Raw genomic sequence first — 27,974 nt, 5'->3', positions numbered from 1 at the left:
AACATATAAGTACATATTTCTTGCTATACTTTCACAATAATACGAGTATTTATTTGGTATATTTTGCAACAGATTAGAAGTCGTGTAAGTTATATGCCTTATGCTTGAGTATTTCGTTTGAATTTCAATTTCAATTTCCATTTCAATTTATGTATTTCAGCACTTTCTGATCATTTGATGTATGATATTGTTATGGGGTGAGTGAGTTGGTTGTGGTTCTAGTGCCATGATATATATGTATGTTTGTCGAATTCCTCGAGCGATGCCTGTATTTATTTATGTACTTTCTGTTCTACATTTTTGTCGTTATAAATATATGTTTATAAAACATTCCATGAATATGTGCCAGTTCGATTAAAATGATGATGTTTACGATTACGAAAGAAGTACTTGTAGCCAAAGATTCACTTATAATTACATACATATTTGATTTATTTATATATATATATATATTTGTATATAGATGGTAGGATGATATAGAATGAAGTAACCAGGCATTCATGGCCCTAAACAAAAAACAATAGTTATTCAATATTCTTGTAAATTTGTTTAGATTAAAATATTTGTAGCTTTTCCAAATGTAGATTCTACTAAAATCGAAGAGAGTTGGTAAACTAACAAGTTCTCAAGTGTGTTCCTTTGTTATATTCCTCTGCCTATAACAATGTTTAAAATTCTCTAATGCAATTAGTTGATAAAATGGAGAGAGGGAGATAGAGAGGGGAAGAGAAGTATACAACCCAATTGAAATGATTTCAAGTTGAACGCGTAACTATTATTTCAAATATAACATATGTAAAATTGTCTATTGCTCTAAATAATGCTTAAACATGTGCGTAACAAAAAACATTCATCAAACATTTGTTGCTAAATCATAGTCCTAACCGATTGAAGCTATTGTTTATATATATATAGAAATATCGAATGCATAATATGACTTCGTTGTTGTCGCTTGCAACATTTATAAATATTTTGTTGTGTATATTATCTAAATATTCGTCAGTATCATCATTCATCTGCCTCAATCTCCTCTCGACCTTCGTGTACCGACTAAGCCATGTAAATTTATGTGCGATCGCATGGGATCGCTAGATTTTCGAATATGTTTGGTTCGTTATTGTTGTCCGGTTGGTTCAGCCTACATTAACATTGCTTGTCGTGCTTGGTACTTTCAATCTCATTCCGTATCTTGTCTTGTTTGTAAACATTAACTGCTAATACATAATAATAATAATAATAATCATAATATTTGTGGTAATAAACATTTACTTTGTGTGTGAGTAGCTTCTGTTCTCGTGTTTTTCTTTTCATTTGTGTTTGGTATTTAACATTTGCTCATAGTAATTTTCCGAATACATATAGTTCGTTAACCGATTTTATCCATTATAATTAGATCGCGTATATATTTGTATTAAACGTTTTGGTTGTTTGTTATACATTTTCCGCATATTGTCTTTTATTTTTTATAGTTTTTCATTTTTTCATTTAGGATTTCATATGTGTCTCATGTTGGTATATAACAAATTCATTAATATTTTCGATTTATTTAAAAGTTTTTTCCCATTGATTCATTAGCAGGTTAACACGTAATATATGCTTGCGAATACTTTTTATGTCATCAACTCTCAATTGGTTTAATATGTTTCGTATATAATTCAATATTTTTCTCAATAATATATTTAATATATATAATTTCTTGCTTTGGAAAATCTTTCAAAATGTTTGTTAAGTATGTTAATTAAATAGGTTCCTCATTTTCATTTCATTTCATTCAGTTTTTATCATGCTGCAAAACCAGTCAAGTCATCGGCGACATTTCATTGCACATATCTAATGGGGTTTTTTTTTTTGCATTATTGTTGTTGCATTGGTGGTTATAATTATATAATAGTAGTGTACTACAGTGTCTACATAGCATTTTCTGCTGTTCGCCATTTTCCTATGCTTTTTCTTTTTGTTTGATGGCAAATGAAAGGAAAGTGTTTCGATCAAGATAGTTGACAGTTGAAACGATAGTAACCAAGAGTTTATGATTTAAGTGAGTATATGCTTAGTGTTTGTCTTTTTTTCCCATGAAACCAGGAAACTTCAGAGGCAGAAAATAGATAGATTCCATAGTTTGCTTGTCTTAGTGTGTGTGTGTGAATGTTTGTAGGTGATAGAACTACTTTTGGAATTTCTTTTGGATTCACTTCAAGTCCAGTTCCTCATCCTCCTCCTTACTGGCACTCCAGCGTTTGGTATGCGATCCAATGCTGCTCATACTACCCGTATCGCTAAAGTCGCTGAATGCGGCATTCTGGATGCCCTCGTAGATCTTATAGCTTCCGGATCCATTTCCGGAACCAACTCCACTGGAACTCATGCTCATGCTTTTGGCGGCACCGAAGCGATCGCTTTTGTAGTTGGATGGTGGCCCTCCAAAGATCATATCAGCATCCGAGAGGGATCCTGCAGCCCGAGTGTATTTGCCATTACCATAGGATACCGGGGTGGTCTTGCTGTCTCCGAAAATTACATCCAGATCCGAGTGCTTGGAGGCTGCAAGAAGTTAGAACATATATTAGTATCACCAGCTTGGAATATGCGAGAAGTGCACAACAATTTGGCGTGGGTGCAGATCTTAGCACTTATCTTTAGCACTACGTGAGCCAATAGAGCTTTAATACTATATAAACAAAAGGCGATCGAAGTGGGAAAGTATTTAAATACAGTTTTCAATTATTAATCAATAATTTCTATACATTTCGATCAACTTTTGTGTATTTAATACTTGACTTTTGGTGATGGAGGATGAGCAAAATGAGCGTTACCAAAAACAAGCATTATCAATATATGAATGAATGACCATGAGAGTATCGAATACTTCTTATTCTTAATCGACTTTCGAACTGGGTAGTTATTACAAGTTTTCTGCGGCTCATCTTTTGATAACTCTGCATTTACTGCAATACGCACACACACACACTCTAAAACTGAAAAAGGGTTGCATTAATATTACTAACGAATTTTGTATTATCTAAAAGCTTGAATTACTCTTGTGGTTTTCTGTTTGCGTTTTTTTCTGGATTGTATTTGGGGTTTCTCTTGTTTCTCGATGCGTGCCCAAGAAGCCAGAACTGAACTCAGATTTGCGGTGCACTCTAGCGAGTGTATACTGTTAGTTTCCTGTTGTTTGTCTTCTGTAGGTGTGTGTTTGTCTGTGTGTGTGTATCAGTGTGTGTGCAGGCAAGCGTTTTTTGGTTTATCATCGCTGAGCGAGAGAGAGACTTACAAACACTTGGGCGGCCCACAAGTCGTATACGTAATATTTGGCTTACTCACTGAGCTTGGCTAGGAAAATCAAAACAGTTAGGCTAAAAAGGACACAACTCCTACTTTTCTCGTTTGGCTAACACTTTGACACGGCTGCCTACATGGCTAAGGATTAATCGATTACATTTAGTTGGTCTCTATATACGAGTTTATATATCTGTATATATAATATATACGAGTATGTAGCTGAATTAGTACGATAATGAGATTAAATGGCATGATTTTTAAAAATATATATATATGTATATATAGAGATGAGTTGAGATCGAGCCCTAGGTCTTGCGCAGGGTTAGGCTGACTAGCAGTACGCCAACGGCTAGATAATTACCATTGCTCTCGGATCGCGAGTACGATGGTCTGGTGTACGAGGGCAGATCACTGGGATTGTTGAAGCCCTCGCCCTGCGAGGCAATCGAGTTGGAATCATAGCCGGATGTGTCTCCTGGCAGAACAGTGGTCACTGCGGCGGGTGCACTATAAACACTAGCCGATCGCATTCCAATGGCCGATCTCCAGTCATTGGTGGTCACCGAGGTGGTAATGGTTCCTGTGGCAGGGGCCACTATTCCAGCACTATTACTGATATTGGTTATGGCCGTAATGCCACTAGCCTCACCAGCTTCCGTAGCCGTGGCCCCTGTATTTGTGGTATTCGTATCCATTCGTGTGATAGTCTCCACCGAAGTAGTGCTTCCATAATTGCCATAGCTAGACTTGTCCTTGCTCAGGGAACTGCTGAAACTGTTCCTGTAGCCACTGGAGCTATTGGCGTTACTGCCTACCGCTGTGACATTTGTGGGCGGTGGTGGTGGTGGTCCTGCCGGTGGTGGTGGAGATTTGATGGCATTGCCATTGCGATTGATGCGTGACGAGATGGATGACGATGACATTGATGAGGACGAGGAGGTGTGTATGCTCGCCGCACTGCCCGACTTGTTGGGCTCCTTGTCGAAGGGATTGACCCTTTCCTGTTGCTCGTAATTGGTGACTGGCTGATAGCCGGCACCTGCTCTTTCCGTATCCGTATTTGTTGTACCGCTAACTGAAACGCTGCTCTCCGGCCGGACGGCTGAGCTGGCCGTCGCCGGGATTGCTGGGGGCTCTTCGCTGGGCCGCTGTGTGGGCTGTGTTGAGATCACGCCCTCCCCCTTGCTGGCGAACGAGAACTGCTTGCCGAGGAAGGAGCCACTGAATCCACTTCCCGGTCCCGCGCTGCTAGGCACACTGCCTGGCCCGCTGCCGCTGCTCGTCTCGCTGGCCGTTCTGCCGCGCTTCTTGTTAGCGATTTCCTACATGTCACCAAATATTCCCGCAAAGGTCTTCCTCAGGTTCTTCATGGTGTCCTCGGCGTCCTCCACAACGGAGCTCTGGGTTTGCGGCGGCCTTTGGCCAACTCGCGACACCGACGAGGAAATGGTCGATGACTGTGACGTCTGCGAATCACGACGCACCCCACCCACTGTACTGGGACCCGAAGAAGAGGGCTCCTCTGGCACCTCCGAAATGCTGCTGCGACTGCTTAACCGCCCAATAGAACCCACAGCTGGTGATGTACGTTCCGGAATGGGTGGTGGTCCGCCCATTGGTGCCGGCCTTGGTCCAGCTGGGAGTGGCGGTGTGGGGGCCATTCCCTCATCCGTGGGACTCTCTGCCCGCGAGGATACCGATGAACGGGATGGCAACTTGCCAGGTCCAGTCTGCGCCATGCTAGGGCGGCAGACATTCTGAAAATAAGCAAATGGGATTTTATATAACAAAAATTTTATTATTTGCTTTATGGATTTACCGATTTTGTCTTTACGAGAGTGCTTAAATGTTATTACGTTATTAAGAAAATAAAATCAGAACATAACTTTCATTAATGGCCTCAAGCTCATGAATTTTTTTCAAATTTATAACTTTGCTATCAACCTCTGACAAATTTGCGAAAATTGTAGCTTTCACCGCAAACCTAGAGCCCTGGAGATCGTAATTTATTTCTGAATAGATTGGCATTTAATAAGGAAAATTATATGCCTGAATAAAGGAATAGTTTCTTCGAGTAATTATCACAATCGTCAGCTTAATTTGCATTTCCTTATAGCTTTATTTTCTGTTTAATGAATAATAAATCTATTAATAGTTCTATATTTGTAATGAGGAAATATTTTTGAATAATTAACAAACAAAAAAACTTAAGGAATGTATCTTTAATAAAGTGAAACCCAAGATCCAACCAATATACCAACCTGCATACGTCCCGATACCAAATCAGCGATTTGCCTGCGATCCTCTTCTTGGGTGTCTCCGATCAGGGCGAATGTGCTGTCGCAGGCGCTAATAATGTACTCGCGTCCATCTTTGGCTACCACCACGGAGAGACCGCACACTTCCATGCCGCCAAAGAGTTCCGATATCTGGAAGTGATACCAGCAGAGATTAGCATTGCGATTGAGTCATCATGACCCTAAAATGTGTTTTCGATTGCAAGCGCAGTCAGACGGGAATCGGCTCAAACATTTGTGTGTGGGCTTGCGCCGGATTTCCAGTGCCGGTTTTAATTACACAGTTTGTTTTGATTAAAGCTAACGCTAGAGCTAATGCTGATGCTGATTCCGACTTGCCTAGAATGTCGATGACGTCGTCGACGGCCCACCCACTCTGCCGTACAGTTAGAAAGTAGTTCGAGTCAATATTTCTTTAATATTTTTTATTATATTTAAAGATATCTGAACTTGCGTAGCCATTTAACTAAATTTTCTTTATAAATTGTCAATAAATCTATTGAAAGTCATCTTTACTTTGTAAGCTATCCAAGTACATAATAACACACAAAGATCTAAGATCTTTCTCAGAAATTAATCATTTAAAAAAGAAGATGAGCTGCAGCATATATCAATGTCAATACCATCAGTTTCCAGTTAATTATTGTTTCAGAACACTTTTCTCTGAATGTAACTGAAAACTGCTGCCGCCTTATCTAATGAATGGGCACTGGAATGAGGAATATTTGCGCCAGTAAATAAACGCAATTAATTAATGCACATATGCAGTGGGACTGGGTGAGTCAGTCGCCGCTCAAAGGAAATCGACTTGAGCAGTCGCATTGATAAAATGCCAAATCTGATGGGTTTCCCATGTTGCACCTCATCTGGCAATTATGAGTCGGTCGTCTACACAAAAATTGTTTGAATATAAACTCCCGTTACCTCACAGCTCATTGGAGGCTAAATCCGTTTAACTGTTTTGTGATTTTGCATATTCATGAGCTCTAATTAAAGTTGTGCCGCCGCCGTCGCCGCAGCTGCCGCTCGAGGGCATAGCAAACTCAGCAAACTCGGCCGTCGTCTGACGTCGTCTGACGTCAGACGAATATGATTTCTGGTAACGGGTCTAAGTGGGTTCTCCTTTTGCCACCCCCTCAGGGAAAATCGGAAAGCTGCAGAAATCAAATTTGTGCACCCAAAATGCCGCAAATAATTTAAAGCGATTTTCCTTAGCCATATTGATTGGCCAAATTTGATAAATGTGAGCCGAACTCAACTGGCCTAAGCTAAGCTGAACAACAGCTTGTGACCAGATTTCGTTACCATGACTTGGCTCAGAATTCGAGGCAATAACGGTAATATGTGCCGGACCATGTAAAGGAGTTGGCTTAAGATACTGCCAAAAAATATACCCTTAAATGGTGCTTGTTTGGTTGCATTTAATAGATTTTACATATGCTAATTTTTTCACGTTTTTAAGGGTGAAAGTTAATATTATTTAAAGGGGTAAAAAGGTTATTGATTAAACAGGAAGTCCTCCCCAAACTCAGATTCTAAGTGAACATAAAAGTCGGCTAGGTGACTTTTTCATTTAGTGTCCAATGGTTTTTTTTAACTCCATGACTTACCTCATCCACCCAGCTTTTGTACTTCTCGGTTAAAGTGATTTGCTCCAGCATGGCGGAGCCCTGATTGGTCTTCCAATTGCCGGTGATGGATTTGCGCCTGTTAAAGAGCGAAAGCGGTTAAAACACAGTAAATTAAGGGGCGAAAAAAGCGTAGATAATGCGTTTGGAGGGGCGAATCAAAAGATCTTTGAACTTATTCACCGCCATTTCAACAGGCAAACAATGAACTCTTGCCGCTGCACTTGGTAGGATAATTGCCAATTGCAAAACGACGGCTTTTGTCTGCTGACAGTTGCAAGGTCAGGCCACTCGACCCTTCCTTCTGGCATTGCGGCTTTCAGTTTCAGCCGTCTGCGGTTTTGGCTGTTTGCCGCTTGCGGTCACTTACATAAACGCCTTGTAGTTGTTGCCAATCTTCTGGATGTGCACGCTGAACTTGGCATCGATATAGGGCTCGATGGTACAATAACAATGCGAATCGTTCCCGGCACCGCTTACCAAACCGGCGGCATCTTGCAGGGCGCTCTGGTTCTCCAGCCGAGCGGTGGCCACGCCGCCGTGGCAATGTCCAGCCTTCAGCACGCTGGGGAACTTGGTGAATTGGAACTGCAAGTGCACAGAGAAAAATGCTTCGTTTAGTAAAAAATATTTAATTCTTAACCATTTTCAAACCATTAAATTTGATTTTAGAACTGTAATTAAAATTAGTATCGCAATTTTAAAGGTTTTTCTCTCTCGCTTCCAAATTTTAATATTTTTCGAAATTTTTGAATTTCTATTTCTCGGAAAAGATACTTTATTTTGGCTAATAACTTTTCCCAATCAAATATATATCTATCTTTGCAACAGACGTTCGGTTCTTTAGTTTTTTATAACTTATAAATAGTCTTGTTATTCTGATTTCTGGGAAAGCCATAATAGACGTTGTTTTAACGGTGGACATAAATTATACAAAAATGAATACAGATTGAGATATTTTGTATATTAAACAAGAATCGTAAGATCCTTTTTTTCTGTGTGAATGAAAAAGATACCGAGGCAATCACAATCCGTATTTTGCTGTCTGATTGGGATTCTATAAATTACAATACGCCGTTGATGGCACTCAAGATCTTTGCTCTAGACATTTTATTTTCTGCGGAAATAAAGAGGGCGGCGAATGCTTATTAATTCATTGGATAAGTGCCAAATTCATCGGATGCTTTTGCTCGAGTTCCGATTACGAATCTGACCATGGAAATTTTCTTTGATTTGCCTGCCGATTTCCAAGAATCCTCGATCATTAGTCAGCCAGAGTATTTATGAAGAATACCTCGCTGTTTTTATTAATGGCGTATGCAAATCGTTATTAAATATGTAAAATCCACAAAGCCCTGCCCTCAAATATTTGTAACTAATTCGCATTTTTATTAATTTTACAGTATTGCTCATGGCTATTAAATTTATATATGCAAATCGAACGTCGATTACCCTTGTTAATCATCTCTCGTAGAGAGCCGTATTTAAACAGTTGATAAATCACAAGCAAACACATGGGCTTAATTGTTCTTCTTTTTTTGTGTATTGGCAGAGGGTGAATAAATGAAAATAAAAAGAAAAAATGAAAGGAAAACCATAACAACAGTGACGCAGCCCGAGGAATTGTCGCAATTGCCGACGATAAGAGACAGGCGCGCTGACAGAAAAGCCCAAACAACAGAGTGCGAGAAATCTCTCAATGGATATATCTACATATCGTGCGATGTGGATGTGGGTTCGGTTATGGACATTATAGTCGACTCTGGACCGAGAATGAGACGTCACACCCCCACATAGCCGGCATTCTTGGAAGCTGCTACGTATTCCGCTCGAGTGCCCACTGTCTAGGGGCCTGCTCTTCGGTTATATCAGCAAACTTAAAATATGCACTGTGACGCATCCGAAGTGCCCTCAAGCGGGTTCATCGAGAGGAGGTGGTGTTTGTTTGAGTGAAAGATATACGAGTGCACCAGAAGAAATAAATCATCTGCAACTATTAGTATTGTTAGGCCTAGCAAGACTGTTTATATAGGTAAGTCTTATGTAATGATATCAAGGTAAAGTCAACTTTACAATCCTTCTAAATATTACAGTTTTAAGGAGCTGAAAAATTGTAAAACTGATAAAGAAATATGTTTTTACTGTTTACATTTTTAAGCTACAATAAACTATTTTAACTATTTCTTCCCGTGTGGATCTCGAAAGCGGTGGCGTTAGCGGGTAGTCGGCAGTATGCAGATTATGGCAACGTGCTGTAGGTGGAGCATGAAGTATGTTATGAAGCATGACCGGGGCAGCAGCACGTGTGTCCGCCACATGGCCAATAGGAAGTGGAAGTCGGACCGCTGGCGAGTTTACAACTTTACATGGCTAAATTATTAGTTGATTTGCGGCCTGACAGATGCGCTATTTTCTGCGGTTTCGTGTGGCTCTTGATCTCTTTTTCTTCCACCATGGCGCCAAGTATCTACGACTATATTGTATGCTGACTATGGCCGAGAGCATAAACTAAGCCCCTGCAAGCAATTAATAAAGCTGCCAAGGTAAAAAAAAATATATATGCAATGGAAAAATGCAATCGACTCTCCACCACTCACTTTCCACTCATTTACGGGGAATTTATGGCGCTTTTGATCGGCCGACTGCCGCGAGAAACACTCAAGTTATATAGACTCAGCGCCGATCGATCTCTCACTTCCCGAACCACTTGAGTGAGATCTCTAAAGACTGGGCATTCGGGTTTGTGCTCTTCGGTTAAGAAAACAGACGAATCGGTTGACTGATCCAGTGCAGAACCGCAAGCGCAGCGAGCTAGAACGCCACAAAGTTGGCGACGGAGAAATCGCGAGATCGGAATCGGAAAAAATATCAATAGTATCAAGTGCAGTCAAGTCGAGTCGAGTGCGCGTCGAGTGCCGGTGAAAATACATTCAACCGTTTTTCCCCCATTTTCATGCCATTTGGGTTCAAGTGTTCAAAAGCCAGAAGTGCAAGTTAACTACACAAAATAGGTTGCAGCTTAAAGGTAAGCCATGGTCCTATTTTGTCTTTATTTCGGTTTAAGAAGACTTCATTTTGGCATGGTAATTAATTCCATTAATTTCCGGATTGTAAAGTGTTGGGTTAAATGTTAAAAAGCCGGAATAAAATATTTAGATTCTTATTTGAATTCATTTAAATTTTAGCAGCCTGAAGCAGAAAATTCATTGATTTTTCCGCTTTTTTTGGGATTTTAGACTTACGACTACCAGTCAGAAAAACAATCAGCATTTTCTAGATGCTTGAAGCTCCAAAAGAGCTCAGCTCAAAGGAGAAAATGGTATAACGCGCCTGTGGCTTTTCCGTTTTAGTTAGAAAAGATTTTAATTGATTTTCCATTTTCAATTTTATATTCACTTTTTTGTGTGTTCAATAGCCTGAAACGCAATTTTCACCTCAAACAAGTTGCAACTGAAAAGCCAAAATACAAAACTTTATTTTAGTTCTAGAGTTGTTTGTTTGGCATTTAGAAGATTCAAATTGGAAGGTATGCAAAACGCGCGACACAGACGCGTTTTTCGGGCTATTTAAAACGCGCGCTGGGAAATGTGGCGACGTTGACACAGCGACACAGTTTTCCAACCCAACAAACGCTCATTTCTATTTATTTGCGTTTATTTATAATTTGTTTTTATTTGCCTGCCCCATGCATCGGCCTCTCGCTCGCTCTTTGGAACGACCCAAGTTCTGTTCTGGCCTTTCGATTTGTCTTAATAGTTTTTAATGTCGCCAATTTGTAAACAAAGTGCAGCCATTAAAAAATATACAAGTCGTTGGGTTGTGCAATGTCGTCTGATCGTAAAGACCAGCCATATCGGTGATGTATAAGTAACAAATTTGTTGGATGTCAAGGAAAGTAAAGCAGGTTCGTGTGTGCGTGAGGCATAGGTATTTCCATATTACGCATACGTCATGTGTGTTTTGGCATTGGCCATTTAATGTCTAAAAATATGATGAAAACACATTAAATGTTTTCGACTGCTACCACATAAAGCCCATACAATTTACAAGCGAAAATCCAAAGGGGACCAAAACGGCTCCAGGGAAATGCGTGGAAATGCATTTCAAGTGCTTTTCCATTCCATTTCCCCCTCTTTTCTTTTATATTGTGTTTTCCTTTTGACAACGACAACTCACATGATTTTCGCATGGATATTCATAATTTTTCCTTCATTTGACTTTGGCTTTACTGTTGACTCTTCGTTATTTGTGCGCCATTTAAATGAGCTTGTATTTGTATTGGCTTTTAGCTTTTCTGGGAAATTGTTCGGGCAAACTGCTACGTTGACTTTTATTTTCCTTTTTATCTGTGCAGATAACAATAGCATATAGCATATGCAGTTCAGTTCTTAAAGTGTGCTAATTTTTGTTTTGAATTTATTGTTCGCCTTTTAATGGCAAATATCGGTGCCATATGGCACTTTTAAATTTTCTCAACCGCAACCAGCTTATCGAGGCAGAGAAAACCCGGTTAGTAGGCTACACAGAAATAAACAATATCCGTAAGTGGTGATTGATTCGTTGTTAATTCGCATTGAAAACTTAAATATAGGCTTCTTATGACTGTGAGTTTATATATAATGCCAGCGCATATAATAATTACTTCACATTCTTTTACAAGTTTAAAGATGTATTTGCAGATTCCATTATTACAATTTCTAGCCCTACTCCAGTGGGCTGTCTCTTCATTTCAAATCACATACAAATACTTTACATATTTATATTCATCGGAAAATAATATGTATCTCTTTTATGCATAGGTTACCCATTTCAGCAATTCCGAGAATGTAAATTCGATCGATATTATGTCTGCTCTACTAAGATTTCGCATATATGTACCCAATCGACAGCCAATAAAAACCACAAAGCCGCACAAATAAAATTGTCATAACCGATGATTGTGACTTTTCCCTCGCACATCATTCAATTCGCCATATTTGGCGGATGCTTTTAAATCCCCAAAAAAAAAAGACAGCCAGAAAGACATTTCACCTTATAAGGTTGTTGGTTGATGATACAGATACCGAAACATTGGTTCGGAATTGTTTATCCCGACACTCCCACATTCTGGCCATGCTTAACCCGTGTCCATTAATAATTTTCTTGTGCAAATCTTGCAATTAAATATTATTGTACAATTAAGACGGCGCGACAAAGAGCCTTTGGTATGCCTTTCCATTAATAACTTTTCACCATCATCTGCCAGCCAGTCGGCAGTGAATGTTGCGTAAATTTCACAAGTCAGGCGGCAATTTATCGACAATGATTTCCTTTTCCATCCAGCGAGTGAGTGTGTGTGGGCTATTTGTCAGATTCCCTGCTGCTTTTCTGCTCCTTTTTCCACCCTTATTAATGTCTTTAACAAGATCTGTCACCCGGTGGTCATGAATTGAGCTTGTTATGCTGAAATAAATCACCCAACTTGACGAAAAGCGATTCGGTGTATTGTCACAGAAAATCGATTTAATATTTAATTGAACTGCCACACAGCTGGGTTATTTGAACAGGCATTTATTGATTTTTATGCAAATTTAGCAATTTGATAACGAAATGCGAGAGCCCACACACTGGACTCCATTGTATTCCAGACTTTGCAAATATTATTTGCAAAAATATGTACGAGTATACATATACATATGTTTATTTTGCGGCCTTCTATACGATATGCCCAAGCTATGGGTTTCGCTCATTAAAGATTTATATTTTTATGGCCCTGCCAATGCAATGTGAGTCCAGGCCCCAGACCTTCGGCTCTTCAGTTTTGTAGGACCCTCGCTGGAGCGCCCCTTCGACACATTAGCATTTTTAATTGAATTTTCGTTACGCATCCTGGGCAAAAAAATGTTTGTGTTTGTTTATTTAATTTTTTTTTTGTATTTTTCTTGCCGCCAGACAATTTGTGTCACAAGTTGAGAAATTTGTGCCGTTACTGTTTCGCTTTTTAATTTCGGGCTTAAAATGGAATAACCAAAGAACGTGACGAATTTCGGGACTTGCAATTTTTGTTTGTTTTTAAATTGGATAAGGGGATGAGGGGACGAGGACCGAAAAGTGAAGACCTCGACCCATCATCGAATGCATCGAGTGGCCAAATGAGAGGAGCGCCGTAAGACTTATTTTCGGCGCAATGATGTCAGAATCGCTGGCATACTTTGTGCATGGGTTAATGAGGCGTAAGGCAATAAACATTCCAACATTCCGAGCATAGTTGTCTGCCAGACGTGGTTTCGTCACACCTGAATAGAGCTGTCAACCACGGCGAGCCACTGCATCTCATCTCACAGTCGCCGGCAGCTGGCAATTCAATTAGCCATTAGCAGGCAGTGGTTCTTATCACCTCGGGTTTGTATTTCATACAGAGTATCGTACGGATTCCGAGGCTTAATTATGTATATGTCGCCAGGTGTCAAGTTGAGTGCATGTAAATGCCAATAGCTATGGGATCTTAATCTCAGGCAAGCTTTGGAAATCCATGGAATTTGGCAATCTCGTACAGCAAACAGTGTAGGGTCATGAGATCAAGCTGCGGCAATAATCAAAACATACTCCAACCCCCCCTTTGTTTGGGCCGCATTGATCATGCTGATTATGGCATTGCCTATTGGCCGATCGTGTCTTTGATATTTCTCCTTTAATTTTCTCTCATTGTTGTAAAGTTTGCCGCCGACAAAGGAAAAGGCAGCCAAACGAAAAATGCCGCTGGCCAAAGAAAGTTTTTCCAGCATCGTTATGAAAATTGGCAAAAATAGAGAGACTGCATAAAAAAGATGGAAAAGTTGAACCTCATGGTTTACACATTGCCGGATGCCAAAGGCAAACATTTGTTTGGTCTAATTAAGAGACAGAGAGATATCTCTTGGGTTCTGATAAGTTTTGCTTACCACAAAATGTGACATCATCTCGCTGTAATATTATACGAATACTGGGTAAAAATTAAATAGCAATTCCTATAGCAGACTGCGCAGTTTGATCCCATAACCAAGCCATTCCCAACTGTTTAGAAAGTCAATCAGCAATAACAAACAAATTTAAACGAATTGCCACAAAAAGCAATATCGAAAAGTAAATGACCGCTGAAAAAAGTTAACGAGAACGAATGACATTCGATCCGAAGTTTGGTTACTCAGCATTCCAATTTGATTATGTATTTGTTCTTCTCACCCAAATAAAGAGGTGTCAGAACTGAGTTTTTATAAATAAAATGATGTTATAATCAATAGTTAAACATTATTTCTATACGGGTGGTCTAAAAAGTAAACTATTCCATTAGATCTTTGATAGGTTTTTAGGTGAGGCAAGTTTATATTAGAAAAATGCAATCCTATCTTATCTTAACAAGAACTTGACTTTTTCTTGAATCGGAAAGTGGAACGTTAGCTTACTAACCCGTGACAAAGTAAAGTGCAAATTTGCATAAGTATTAGCAGTTAAAACAAACTGCAAGTCAAGAACTTATCAAGTAATTAGATAGGAACTGATCCAATTATGAACAGTAAGCTAATAAGTTAAGCTTGCTATAACTATATAGGATGTAAAGATAAAACCGTATATCACTTTCCATAGATGTGAAAGCGATCCATCCAGATCCAATTAGACACCAGCAAGCATCGTAAATTGGAGAACGTGCTGTTCAATATACGAGCATATGGACGGAATATCCGAAAGCTATAAATACGTTTTTACGAGTTTGCCGATGCATTTGGCTTTTGTGTAATGTGAAGTGCCTCTCGCTGTCAATTCTATTGTGGCTCCGCCACACATTACCACCGACATTAGCCCGAATTAATGGCTCCAATTAAGTGCTCATAAACCAAACCTCTCAACGGATAACTAGCTCTGGCCATCTCAGATTTGCCACTTTTTCCAAAACACCAAAACAGCAACCAAAATCGCATTAATTATGTGGCTTTGGCCAGCGAGCCATTCTGGCGCAGTAGTAAACCCGCCTTAAAACCACCCAAAAATAAAAGGTGAACCACACCAAAAAGCGCTTTAGTTGCCTTTAGTTTCAAAGCCAGAAAATCCTTTTTTTTTTGTTTTACGCTTTTCCCCATTTTTATTTTCCAGCCAAGGCCTTTTTCATGTCTGACCTTTAGTAAATCCCTCGTTGAATACACCAGGGAAATCTCTCTGGCTTCTGCTTTCCGTCTACCTGTCTCTGGGCAAGTGTTAATCATAAAATTTGCATAATTTCAAATGGTTGATGCCTTTGGGCATGATTTAAATTTTATGGAACAGTAAGCGTAATTCGAGCATAGGAATTTAAAGCGAAGAATAATGTTAATGTTAAATAAGTATAAAGTTGTGTATAAATTGAGTTTTTTAGAGGAGAAGTTACCACAGCAAAATTTGTTGTGAGGTATCTAAACCTTAAATCTTAAACAGTTTTCTTTGCCAATTTTCACTTCTAATATTTTTAATTTAAAATAGCATCAGGGTTCCTCTTACAATTTTTCTTATAAATTAATATATTAAAATCAAAAAAGCATTTTAATCTTTTTCTCTTTCAAGATCTTAAACAATATTTAATGACAGAAACTTTTAATGCCAGGCCCCTTAAAGTACTTTTTAATCTAATTAAGTTCCAATTTCCTTATACCAAACATTCATTTTAAAAACAACATTCCATGTCACTAAATATTGCCCGTTTTGTTGTGACCGGCATGCCTTAAGTGGCCTGAGTTCAAAGTGAAAATCAATGCCAATTGAACTCGATCCAATATTTGAGTTAATATCTTTCGAAATTGCTGCCAGCTTTTGTTTGTTGTTGCTGTAGCTGTGGCCCGCATAATTGGATGGCAGCGGCTCGAAATTGAAACCAGTGTCAAATGTCAACATCGATGATGGTGACGACACAAGAACTTTGGAGCAGAGAGACAAAAGTGGCCAACAAGTGTGTCAATTAGACGAGGCGAGAAGTGACGTCAAAATGCGGCACGTTCGAGTTTGTGTGAGTGGCCGCCGTGTGCCATAATATATAACATTTAATTGACATGTGTTAAGCTTGTCAACAAACACAGGGAGCATTTCCAACTGAACGGAAAACAACAAAAAATAACAACATAGAAAAATCCGAACCAAAACTCTGTTTGCTGCATTTTCCGCCGTCCGTTGGCAGCCTTAAACTATGTATGCCTGCGTGATATATGACCACGCTAATTGTGCATTCAGACATGGCTGCATATATAAATAAATAGACATATAAACATACAAGTGTTAGGGGAAAAGGAGTCCCAATGAAAAAATCGTGCGAATTTTCAACGCCTCTGAAACGCTTTTCTTGCTGCCAATTGCCTTTCAAGTTGATTTATCTCCTAAACGTCGATGACGTTTTTGGATTGTGTGTGTGCCACTTTTTGTTGCTCCTTGGCTGGCTATTTGTTTGCTTTCTAGTTTTTTTTTTTTTATTTGAAGCCCCAATGTTGTTGATAGTACTGTCTTGTCGGGCTGTTTGTTAAACAAATCCATGCCGTTAATTGCCGGGCAAAGTGTCACAGCGTCAGGGAAGGAAAAGTCAGGCAAACATGCGGCGCTTTCCTTTTACGAAAAATTCTCCCATGACATTACGACACCGTGACTTTTTCTCCAGCTCTTTTTCTGTTTTAAGCAAATTTCTTAGCACTCAGCGAAAAATCTTTTCAGTAAAATTACTTTAATAAAACAGAGCGTATTTGTTTGTGATGAAGTTTAAGGTAATTATTCAAAATGCCACTCTGCCCTATAAATCAGTTAAGTGATCAAATTACAAATTATGAAAACAAATTACACTCACAAAAAATTGTCAGTTAATTACTTAACTTCTCTACTTATTCAATTACGAAATCTTAAATAATAAAAAGTTTAAAATTTAAGCTGTTCGATTCCGTTTTCCTGCATAATATTATTTATAAATATTTCTCGAAGGGAACTTATGGAGTAAGCTCATGAGCTCATGCTGTCATCACAGATTAAATGTCAGAGATTTTCTTTGTCCCTTACTTAAATATTAAGCAGACTTAAACAAATTTGGAAAACATTTTCAAAATAAAATGAAGACGAGAAAAAGTAGTCGTCTTTTTAGAAATCGCGTATGAAAGAAGCAATCAAATATATTTACTGATTAATCATTCGCAAGAAAAACGTTTAATAGTCGCATTCCAGAGCATGATATCCATTTGAAACTCATTTTCTGACAGTGTGTGTTCCAGTTTAACCCATTAGTCAGAGCGTCTGCTTGTCTGGCCGCCACTTGGCCTGCCACTTAATAAATAGTTTGATGCATTACTCCTGCCTGTTTGGCTTGCATTCAATCAATAGCAACGCAACCTCCCAACGATTCACGCATGCAGGTCGTCGTCTGCCCCATTCCATTTTCCCCATTTCTCCCCCCTCGCTTACTGGGTGCGTATGTTTTTCTAGTGGCTTTTCCGCAAAATGCTTTTAATTCAATTTTATTTCAATTTAATTGCCACATTGCTTGGGTTGCTTGCGTTGCTGGAGCTTCATAGACCGGGGCGAGCGGTGTGATGAGCGGGAAATCGGGATAGATAGGCCGGCGTGCATATGGCCATAGGTCTGTCTATATGGAACCTGACTATCTGCGTCGATCAGTTCGACAACAACGATGAATCGGGAGCTGCAGCTGATTGCCGCATTGCCTTTTCCACTCTCGATATTATACAATATTTTTGCGTTAACATATATAGTATGCATATGTGTATGTATATGAACTATATACGGGTTTTGTGCATCTGAATATACATATGAGTATATCTATCGTGTGGTATCGCATCGATATATATGCGGTGAATAGCAGCGGTTTTGTAATGGATTTCGATTTGTGCGTCTCAAGTTTTCTATGAATTTCCCATAAACAATTTTCAATTGAAATGCCCGGGCAATTGAACTACTTTTGTGCGATTTATGCATTCTAAATTGACTGCTGTATCGTCTTTGCGTAAGTCTGGAATGATATATTGTTGAAAGAAGTGTAGGGCCTGAGAGGTTTGAAGGCTCAGCCCAAATCCAATCTACAGAGAATAAAGATGGATGGGATTTTGCCAGTCAAGTGCTTTCCTCATAAATGCTCTTGATGATCCCAGCTTGTGCGTGTGTGCGTGTTTGTGACAGAAGGCGCGATTAATTGCTGACATACAGGGCGTATGTGTAATATATTAAATGCATAATTGAGCAGTGGATTGATGGGTCGATTGATGGAAGGCTGCCGTCTGCTGTCTGGCCTCCATTGATAAGCCAAATGACATAAGTAAAACGGACATATAATTAAATCCTCAGTGACCTTCAGCGAAACCAAAGCCATTATAGTGGTTGTTGTTGTTGTTGTTGTTTTCTCCTACTAAACCATTGCCACCAACGTAAAAAGCAATCTCAATTTTCCTCATTTTCCACTCCCTTTACAGTAATCTTGGGAACTCACTGGCGGCGACATAAAGCCAAAGCCATTTTATCTATTCGCACACCAGCACAGCCATGGATTTTAGAAAGCATTTGGGTTTATTGACACTCCTCCTGGTCGCCGTACTCGCGTTTTACGGTCGCCCAGTGGACGCCTGCAGCTGCATGCCCAGCCACCCACAGACGCACTTCGCCCAGGCAGACTACGGTGAGTTTAGGGGAAGCTGAATCTCCGGAGAATTCAATAAATAAATGCCAACGCTTCCTTGACAGTTGTTCAGCTGCGAGTCATCCGCAAATCAGACACCATTGAGCCGGGCAAGACCACCTACAAAGTTCAAATCAAGAGGACCTACAAGGTAAGCACGGCCATCGGAAACTTGTCGCTGTCACAGCTGGCTAAACTGTTTCTTACATTGAAACACTTTAAAGTTATTTTGTTAAAAAATACTAAGCAAGAAAGTGGATATTGCATGATACATGAAACGTGAAACAGAATTTAAAGTAGATTTAAAATTTTTCAAATGAACCCAAGATATGAAAGTATTGAAAATATATTATCATTTAGGCAACTCCCGAGGCTCGGCGAATGCTTCGCGATAATCGCCTGGCCACGCCTCGAGATGACGGAATGTGCGGGGTTAAGTTGACTATCGGAAAGGTCTACATAGTGGCGGGCAGAATCCCGACACTGAATGTATGTAGCTACTACAAGGAGTACATCAAGATGACCGTCCCAGAGCGACATGGCTTCAACGGTGCCTATGCCAAGGGTAACACTTGCAATGTAAGTCGATAAGTGAAATCAGTATATCAAAAAGCCTTAAAATTTATGAATCTATTTTAGATAACTCCCTGCTTTGGTGCACGATGCCACAGTTTCCGAACTCATGCGGACGAGTGCAAGTGGTCGCCGTTTGGAAAATGCGAGACGGACTACAGTGCCTGTATGCCGCACAAAGAGCAGACGCCCAATGGAGTGATTTCACGATGCCGCTGGCGACGCACGCAGCTGTACAGAAAGTGTCTGAGCAATCCGTAAAGCCGTCAGATTTTAGTTTCCCCCAAATCCAAGTCATCCGTTTGTCCTTGTTATGCTACCATTTTTTTCTCTGTCCAGAGCTTTAATACGTACGTTATGCCTAATGTGTTATTTATTAATTGATGCTTTTGAACTTGTAACCGGCTCTGTAGCAGCTACTTAATTAGTGTCTAGCTTTTAATGTTTATATACCGTGCACACTTACCAAATCGCGTGGATTGGGGAAGAAGGTCTGTTCGATCAATGGAAAGCCGTCGCGCCCGAGGCGTCGTTGCAATTGCAGCAAATGGGAGAAGACCCACGGTTTGTCCTAGGCAATACAAATTCGAAATAAATCAGTTAGGACAGTAGTTCGCTATAAAATCAATCACATTTCACCTGAAACTGGTAGATTGAGTGCAGCGAATTGATGCTGGGCACTCCGCCGTATTTCAAACCCAAGATCGTGGACCGAAAATCGCTGGATCCATCGCGTGGCGGCTGGCGAATCAGCACAAAATCCGGTCGGAAGGAACGTGCCACCTGTTTTGGTGTGATATTCCAAAAAAAAAAAAAAAAATGAAGATTGAATGATAATGAGAAAAATTACCTAGCTTTTAGAATGCCAAACACTGGAAATACGTTTTGTAATAAACAAAATAAAACAAAAAATACATAAAAAATAATAAAATTAAGTGATTGTATTTTAACTGATTTTCTATGGTTTGTACAGCCATGTATCTTATCTTAAGTTCCGAGAATAAAGTTATCACTTTGTAAGATCCCCTCTAGTAAAATTTATGTTTATCTGGCGCCATCTGTTATCGAGTAGGCACTTTGTGAGCTGGCGTTTATATTTTTATAGCATACTCTTGGGAGCCATTTGCATAAACAAAACGATGTAAATCATTTGATTTTCTAGTGGATTAAAGGTTTAACTATCATAAACTATTATAGAAAACTTGTAAAAAGGCCACCCACTTGACCCACATTTAAAATTATCTCATTATAAAGAAAATTGAATGTTTTTCACTTATTTTACAACAGCAGTTAAGCTTTAAGCAGCCTTACTTGGCCATAACTCATGCACATTCAACTCGATTTAAATAAAGTGTACTTTATTTGCATTCGAAAACTCTTCACTTGTATTACAGATGGCGTCTAATTTCCTGACAGACTCAAGTGTGTCACTGTGGGCATTGGTTTAGGTATTTTTTACCCAGCTACAAGTGTCTTTTATTGCCAGTGACACACGCAATTGCAAAAACAGCAGCATCGTAAAGTCAACAGAACGACTTGAAATAAACAAATGGAAATGGAGCGCCAGAGTGTCGAGCTCAGAGCTACGCAAATAAGGGAAAAGGAAAAAAAGGGACAAAGACTTCTGATAGACTGCCAGCTCTTAAGGGCTCCTTGGTTGGTGGATTACGCCCACGTCCACATGCCAACCATCCAACTCATCGTAACTATCTACCCATGTCCTTGGGCCAGTCGCTTTCAATGGTCCTATTACTCTGCAGAGCACTAGCGGACAATCAAATCCCCGGCTGAGAAGTTGGATCTACGACTGTTGGCCACTGCTATTGCACTAATTAAGCGCAAACTACCCAGGTGGGCTAACTGGGAGAAACAATTACAGAAAAGTCTTCTAATAAAACTAAGAAATTTATTATAAAAGAGGTTTCTTTTAATGATAGTTATGAGTATATCCTGAATATTGAAAATCTTACAAGTTTTATATAAAAGAAAGAAACTCAATGACTTCTTAAAAGTGAAAAATTCATGTTAATTCTGACACATAATGAATAATTTTCTCAGTGCTTTGAATAACTCACCCGAGTGCCGCTGCGATAGGCGGCCATGGTAACAACGGGTCCGGTGTCCGCGCTTGAGACCACCGTAATGTCCTGCAGTGGACAAACAGTAATTACCCCGATTACCGGGTGAGAAATGTGAAAGTACTTGCCCTAAACTCGGCCTGCTCCACTCGGATGTCGAAGTCTCCATGCAATCGCCTGCCTCGGAAATATTTGGACCAGTCCGTGTTCTGGTCATCTAAAACCAGCAGCGTGAAGTACTTGTCCTTGTTGAAAGCCGGAGCCCGTTGTGTGGCGCTCTGGACCGCAGCTCCTGTTTTGGGTTAGAGGTCATTCCTTGCCCAGAGACCATTAAAATAGTCCCTACACTCAGAAAAAGGTTTTAGCTGGCTGAACATATTAATCTAGATGGCTATCTCTAAGGACTTTAACATTTAATTAGGTTTAAGCTTGCGTTTTAACCATTTTTAAAGTAGATTCCGTCCACGTTTTAGAGTACCTCTACATACAACGAGGGAAAAGCATTTTGCTATTTTTTTATGAACATTTAGCATGAAATGAATTTAAGTTATGATAGAAGTTCTAGGAAACACGCTATAGATGGTTTCTCTACAGCAAGGATATGTTACTTAAGGATACTAATTGTTTATATGTAACCAACATTTAACAGGAACATTAACTGCTTAACAAATAAAATGAAAAAGAAATAACAGAAATTATATCAAGAACAACACTAGATATACTTGTACAGCGTATTAAATATTTGTTGCTTAGAAATGAAATCTTTTTAGTTGGTATAGCACGGTTTTATGTTCGTGTCTAGTCATGTTATGTTACTGAATGACTGATACATTTTTCTGAGTGTAGGTGCCTGCCAAGCATACCCAATATGGAGGCTCCCTGATCACGGGCAGCGCCGGTCAAGCTCTGCACCCGCTGCAGCAGGCTTTCGCGCGACTTAGCCGGACTGGTCGGCGCACTGACACCACGTGGTGGAGCAGGAGCAGCCGTCGCTGGCGCTTTGCCGGCGCCAAAGCTCAACGACAGCTCCGGAGCAGCTCCGGCCGGTTGGCCGGGAGCCGGCGGTGGCGGCATGTTCGGCGGTCCGCCAGCAACCGGCGGCTTCGTCGGCTGGTCCTGGATGGGACGAGCCGCCGGCGGCAGGCTATTCGGATCGACATCGTCTACCTCGGAAGACAAGTCTCCCGAGCTGAATCTATTGGTAGTTTCATTTGGTGTGTGTGGTGTGGTATAAAGAAGTGTCGGGTGTTCGAGTGTTTGGTTGATTGATTGATTGATTCGGTGGTTTTCCAACCGTCAGACAAGTACACAGATTAAATGGTGCAGCGCAGTGGGTCAGGATGAGAAAATCAAATGGAGCGGTACAAAGTACCAGCAGAGAAGAGAAGAGACAGAGAGAGAGAAATAGACGAACATATGAAATTTCAAATTAGTTTCGTTCAACTGGGCCCCCCGCCAAGGAGGGGCACTTCCTTTTTTAAGGTCTTTACCTTCTCTTCAGGAAATTAACATTGGAAGTGAAGCTTGATTTGAACGACGAGAAATTCAGGGTGCTGCTTTTCGGCTCCTTCGATCCGCGGCAAGCCAAAAGACATAAAACACAAACAAAGTACAGTTGATTTGCTTGGCTTTCGGTTAATTAGCTAAAGTGCTTTCAATTTTGGGCATTCATATAGCGTTTTCTGATATTTATAGTGCATAGACATTGAACATTAAGGCATACAGAAATTTAAAGCATAAAACAAAGGCATTCAATAGATATGTTTGTCCCTTTATTTAACCAGATTATATCTCTAACAAGCTAATGAGATTCTGTGGGGCAAACTTTGCCAACGTTCTCACTTTGATTCTAATTGTCTTATTAACTTTCCCTAATTGAGTTGCAATACTCCGGCATGGTGGCGTATGCGCAATGTGGTCACTTCGAATGTGCATTTTCACAGTGAAAGATGGTAAAAATCGTAAAAAACATTACACACACAGAGTCGTTATGTAATGTAGTGAAGTGAGTGGAAAACTCATTTCAAATTTCATATGTCAGCTGGTTTAATGATTAGTAAATTTGCATTTTAACAAACTCCCCTCATATTCGATTGGATATTTTCATATTTTCACTTACAGAACTGTCGTAGTAATGAGTTTAATAGACCATGAAATTACAAAAGTTGCATTTGCTTTTAGGAAAATGTCGTGAATGTGTGGCTTAAAGGTATGAAAATGCTTGAAGAGCGGACAGATAGAGAGAGAGAGAGTCGGTCTAAGTGAAAACTAAAATTCTATTGGAAAGAGCAATTAAGGTGTCTTAAACTAAACTAAACTTTAATTAAAATAAGTACCACGAACTGGACATAAAAACGAACGGCGTGAGGGTAAAATCGAGCTGGTGGCAACAGGTGCACGCGCCAAGGTCTTTAAAGGACAATGGCCAAAGGACATTGTGGAAATTGCATAGCTATTATATTTCCAGAATCTTTTGTGCGCCGCAAAACGCCAGAAATCAATCGGTGGCAAGAGATTTTGGTGGTTTTCAAAACGGGGGTAGGGTGCTGGTGCTGTTTTGGGCCAAGTCAACAATGTCAAACACTTGTGGCCAAAAACGGCGTTGTGCGTTTTGTATTTATTATCGTGGCCCGCAGGCCTACAGCCACTTGAAACTTTTCAGTCCCTATATTATAATGTTGAAGTCCCAAGCACACACACACACACACCCACAGAAATGCCGACCGCCTGTGGGGCAATTTGTGTTTTAATGCGAAAAGGTTCGTGCGACCAGCTCAGTGTGAAAACAAAAATGAAGAAAAAAAAAACAGTTGATGGAAGCTGAAAAACTGAAAAGCAATTTGTTGATGAAAGCGTAGCAAGGCCAAAGATATGTGAGAGTATGGCATTTGATTCAAGTGATATTTGTGGGTGCCAGAGCCAAAGCCGAGGTGTATTGGATGAGTTATGCAAAAGCTGGTATCTCGGAACAGTCTTACCGGTGGCGGGGCGCAGATTCGCCCACACCCAGCAGTTGCGATGGCGCTAATATTGACAGTGGTCGACAATTAAGTCGAACAGTGGGCCTCCGTTTTCGCTGTTTTTGGCTTCGTTTCTACAACGATTATCAGGCTGTTCGGTCGCTAATATAGTCTGTAAGTAAGATGAAAGAGGGTTAGTTTTTTTTTCAATACATTTATGATGATTTTTTACTTAACGAAGATAAATAAGGTTTAATGCTTTTATATTATGCCCTATTGTACAACTTTGAATAATATTTGTAATAGAAAATGCTGAAAAGTTGATTTATTGAAGTAGAAAGAGAAACTTCAAACAGAAAAGTTCTTTAAAACAAAAGATACACCGCATTTTAAAGAGACCTTTAAAGGTAGACTACTGAATTTTTTTCATTTCCGCACACCTTTCCCGATCGAAATGTAAGTTGGTAGCCCTTTTATTTAGCTACCTTCAGCTTGGGAAACTTTTCGCAAAAACTTGCAAAAAAAAAAAAAAAAAGGGAAAACACAAAGAGCAAATCAACTGGGACAGCTATCAGGCAGAGGATGTCCAGGCAACTGGACGAGTGGATGGCTGAATGAATGGGCGAGCGACTGGTTAACATCCCAGGAGACAACTGGCTGTCGCCTTTGTTGCTGTTTTTTCTGCTGCCGACTGGCAAGCCAAACATTGTTTTTGGTTCATTGCACTGGCAGTGGCCGCTATCTAGGACATGGCATACAAGCAATTCACAACCCGCACAACCCTTGCAAACAAAAACACATCCCTGGGCAATAAAAGGGGGTTGGGGGCGGCAAACACAAATCTGAAACATTTGCAACCGAATAACCAAATGTTGTATGTAAATAACACCTAAACAAATCAGCAGGCGCAACCTTTTTTTACTTGTTCGGTGGTCCCAGCTAAGTGCGGGAAAATTGCGTTAATGGGTCCCAGAGGGCCTGCGAAAAGCTGATTCACTTATCATAACTAAAATATTCAAGGCGGTTGTGCAACTTTTCGTAGCCTACTTTTGTGGTGAGCTCTTGAGGGTCAGGCAAAATAAGTGTCGCGTGTGAACAATTGCGGGTGTCCTTGTTGGACCCAATGAGATGCACATACATTGCCGAAGTTCATTACAAAGTCAAAACAATCAAATTTTTCGGTAATAAAATCAGTTGAGCCCTCTACAACCTCCTCCATTCATGACATAATCTCTCGTAATGAGTTGGTGTGGCTAAGCAGATTACGTATACGCAAGGGACGCCGCTCTGTCTGTGGCTTACACTTTGGCCCACACACACAGCTGAGCTCAGTGGATTTCAGCCAAGCTGGCTTCGGTTGGGAAGCCCAGAAGCTGGGCAAAAGCTGCACTTTCCAACACAGACAGGTCTGACATTTGGCATTTTCTTCAGCATGGCCCCGAAATGTCAGAGTTCAGCGCACGTCAGAGACATACTAACTCGCAGGCAGGCAGACTAACTAGAGCTTATAGTAATCGATTTTATTATTGATGGGCCTCGCGATTGTTTGTTTTATTCTGTTTATTTAGCCTACCCAAATAGCAATGACTCGGCGGTTTCTTGGCTAAACATATTTGGCCAACTTTAAGTCTTATTTAATTATCTAGCAGATCGAGCCTCGTTAGTTGCCAAATTAAGTTGGCCAGAACCCTTAACTTTCTGGCTTTTCTTACATAATTCATAAGAGTCTAGCATCGATATACTTGTGTGTTGCCTTTCGTTGGATTGTCAGAGAAACTTGTTTGCTGGATATTTTCATACGCCATGTTGTCTGAGTACCGTACTTCTGCCTTCTTGCTTGGAATTGTGTGTGTGTGTGAAAACTTTTTGAATTAATAATCACAGTAACGTGTTGAGGGTCTCGGCTGTCGGGTTCCCCTTTTCCGGAGGCTTGGAACTTCTCTCGACTGTTTTTGCCCGCAACTTTTTGGTAGCCAGCACAAATCTGTGCCGGAAAAAGTTTATAGCCCAGCTTAACCCCCGTCTTGTGGGTGGTTAGGGTTATTTTCCTGGGTCGGTAATGTTGCACCACAATCCATCAACGTCAGTGGCAAATTAAAGTTCTTTTTTTATGGCAGCTTAAGCAGTTGCGCTTTCTGTCAACCGCTTCTATATAAACTGCAATGGAAGAATGGGTTAAAGAACGGGCAAATAGGAAACTCCATCCGGAGTTGCAGCACCTGCAGCCACATTTAACCCATTTTCCACTGGCATTTCCCTGCGAGAACGCTTTGTGTTGATATGTGCGTTGGCTTGTCATAAAACAGGGCTTAATGTCTTTTCGATGGTAATTAAAAATGCCAGCCATTTCAGTCTAGATTGCAGAGCTGGCTCACGCAAATTATGGCAGCTATTTCCGTCTGGGGTCAAAGACTTGGGAGGCTTTTAGCAGAGCTCTAAAGTTAATGTCTCTTTAAATTCAAGAAATAGAAAAAGGCTTTTGTTCTTCAACTGAAACTGAAGAGTTAATTATAATTTTATGCGTCTCCTAATGGTTGGGCTATCATTTAAATGATGGGACTATTGGAAATACGAAATATTTTAATAGGTTTTGAAACTAACATGAAGTAAAAGCAAATTAAGCCCCTTAAAGAAAAGGGACAGTACGAGAAGTTAGGACATTTTATGACGAGAAGAATTTTCGTGTATTCTGTGGCCTGGATATCTCGCAGAATATCTCCAAGAGGAACCTTCGTTTGCCGTTTGTAAACCCAAAAACCAACTAAAAACCGAACCGAAGTGTAAACAATTTTCGCTTGCATACTTCTAGGTGGTCAGGAGTAAATAGTTTGCAAGTCGGTTGTTGGTTTTCTGCATCTAGGATTTTTAATTAATTTTTGCCAACCAATTAGCAGTATCAAAACCACCACTCAGTACTGTTTGCTGGCCACCCGCTGGCAGTGGGTTTGTGGGTTATCAGGTTGCCACCGCCCACTTTAAGGCCCCCGTCTCCCTTTTTTCACTTCCCCTTTTTGAGGACGCTTTAATCGCCAGCTAAGTCGCGCTCTTTGTTTTACTTGTAATTCAATAAAACGATGGTGCCTCTCTAACCTCGGGGTCTCAGTTTTGTTGTTACGGCGTCTGTCTACGCTTATCACGTACACACACACAGACACACACAGACACAAGCCCACAGCACACAAAGTACACACAGACACGCACACACTCACATTCGGTGCAAACAACGCTGACTAGCTGATACAGAAATTTCTTATATATTTTTTTTCTTCACTTTAGCCGTGTTTCGATTTTTTGGCAATTGCCCTTTTCTTTACCGTTAAAAAGCAAGAAATCCACTTGAGTTTTCCTGCTTGGGCGCTTGAATTTCCACTTGAATGGCCAATGAACGCTAAGCGATGATTTTGAATGATCAAAAGTGAACACAAAATGTAGTTTAGATAATTTTGAGATTTTGCTGGGCGAATTAATGTGGAGCTAGAGAATTTTGGCTGAACTGTCAACGGCGGTGATGAAAT

At 40.2% G+C, this 27,974-nt stretch overlaps 2 protein-coding genes across 2 annotated transcripts; one reads left to right on the top strand and one right to left on the bottom strand.

Moving 5' to 3' along the window:
* Positions 1 to 10: 10 nt before the first annotated feature.
* LOC108117489 (synapsin) lies at positions 11 to 23,097 on the bottom strand. The gene is made up of 11 exons (XM_017229965.2): positions 22,990 to 23,097; positions 22,363 to 22,694; positions 21,628 to 21,791; positions 21,497 to 21,568; positions 20,061 to 20,204; positions 19,888 to 19,992; positions 7,578 to 7,795; positions 7,190 to 7,286; positions 5,544 to 5,711; positions 3,644 to 5,039; positions 11 to 2,541 (listed from the first exon to the last, which is right to left on the bottom strand). Exons 2-10 carry the CDS (start codon positions 22,571 to 22,573, stop codon positions 4,605 to 4,607), a joined length of 1,614 nt encoding a protein of 537 aa, XP_017085454.2. The 5' UTR covers positions 22,574 to 22,694; positions 22,990 to 23,097; the 3' UTR covers positions 11 to 2,541; positions 3,644 to 4,604.
* On the top strand, positions 9,976 to 19,871 carry LOC108117490 (tissue inhibitor of metalloproteinase). The gene is made up of 5 exons (XM_017229966.2): positions 9,976 to 10,232; positions 18,646 to 18,848; positions 18,914 to 18,999; positions 19,209 to 19,427; positions 19,488 to 19,871. The coding sequence occupies exons 2-5, from the start codon at positions 18,716 to 18,718 to the stop codon at positions 19,680 to 19,682; spliced, it is 633 nt and encodes a 210-aa protein (XP_017085455.1). The 5' UTR covers positions 9,976 to 10,232; positions 18,646 to 18,715; the 3' UTR covers positions 19,683 to 19,871.
* Positions 23,098 to 27,974: the final 4,877 nt, after the last annotated feature.

Source organism: Drosophila eugracilis, unplaced genomic scaffold (genome assembly GCF_018153835.1).
Source record: "Drosophila eugracilis isolate 14026-0451.02 unplaced genomic scaffold, ASM1815383v1 contig_75, whole genome shotgun sequence".
Lineage (NCBI taxonomy): Eukaryota > Metazoa > Arthropoda > Insecta > Diptera > Drosophilidae > Drosophila > Drosophila eugracilis.
The sequence above is the reverse complement of the archived record's forward strand: the minus strand, read 5'-3'. Positions and strand labels throughout refer to the sequence as shown.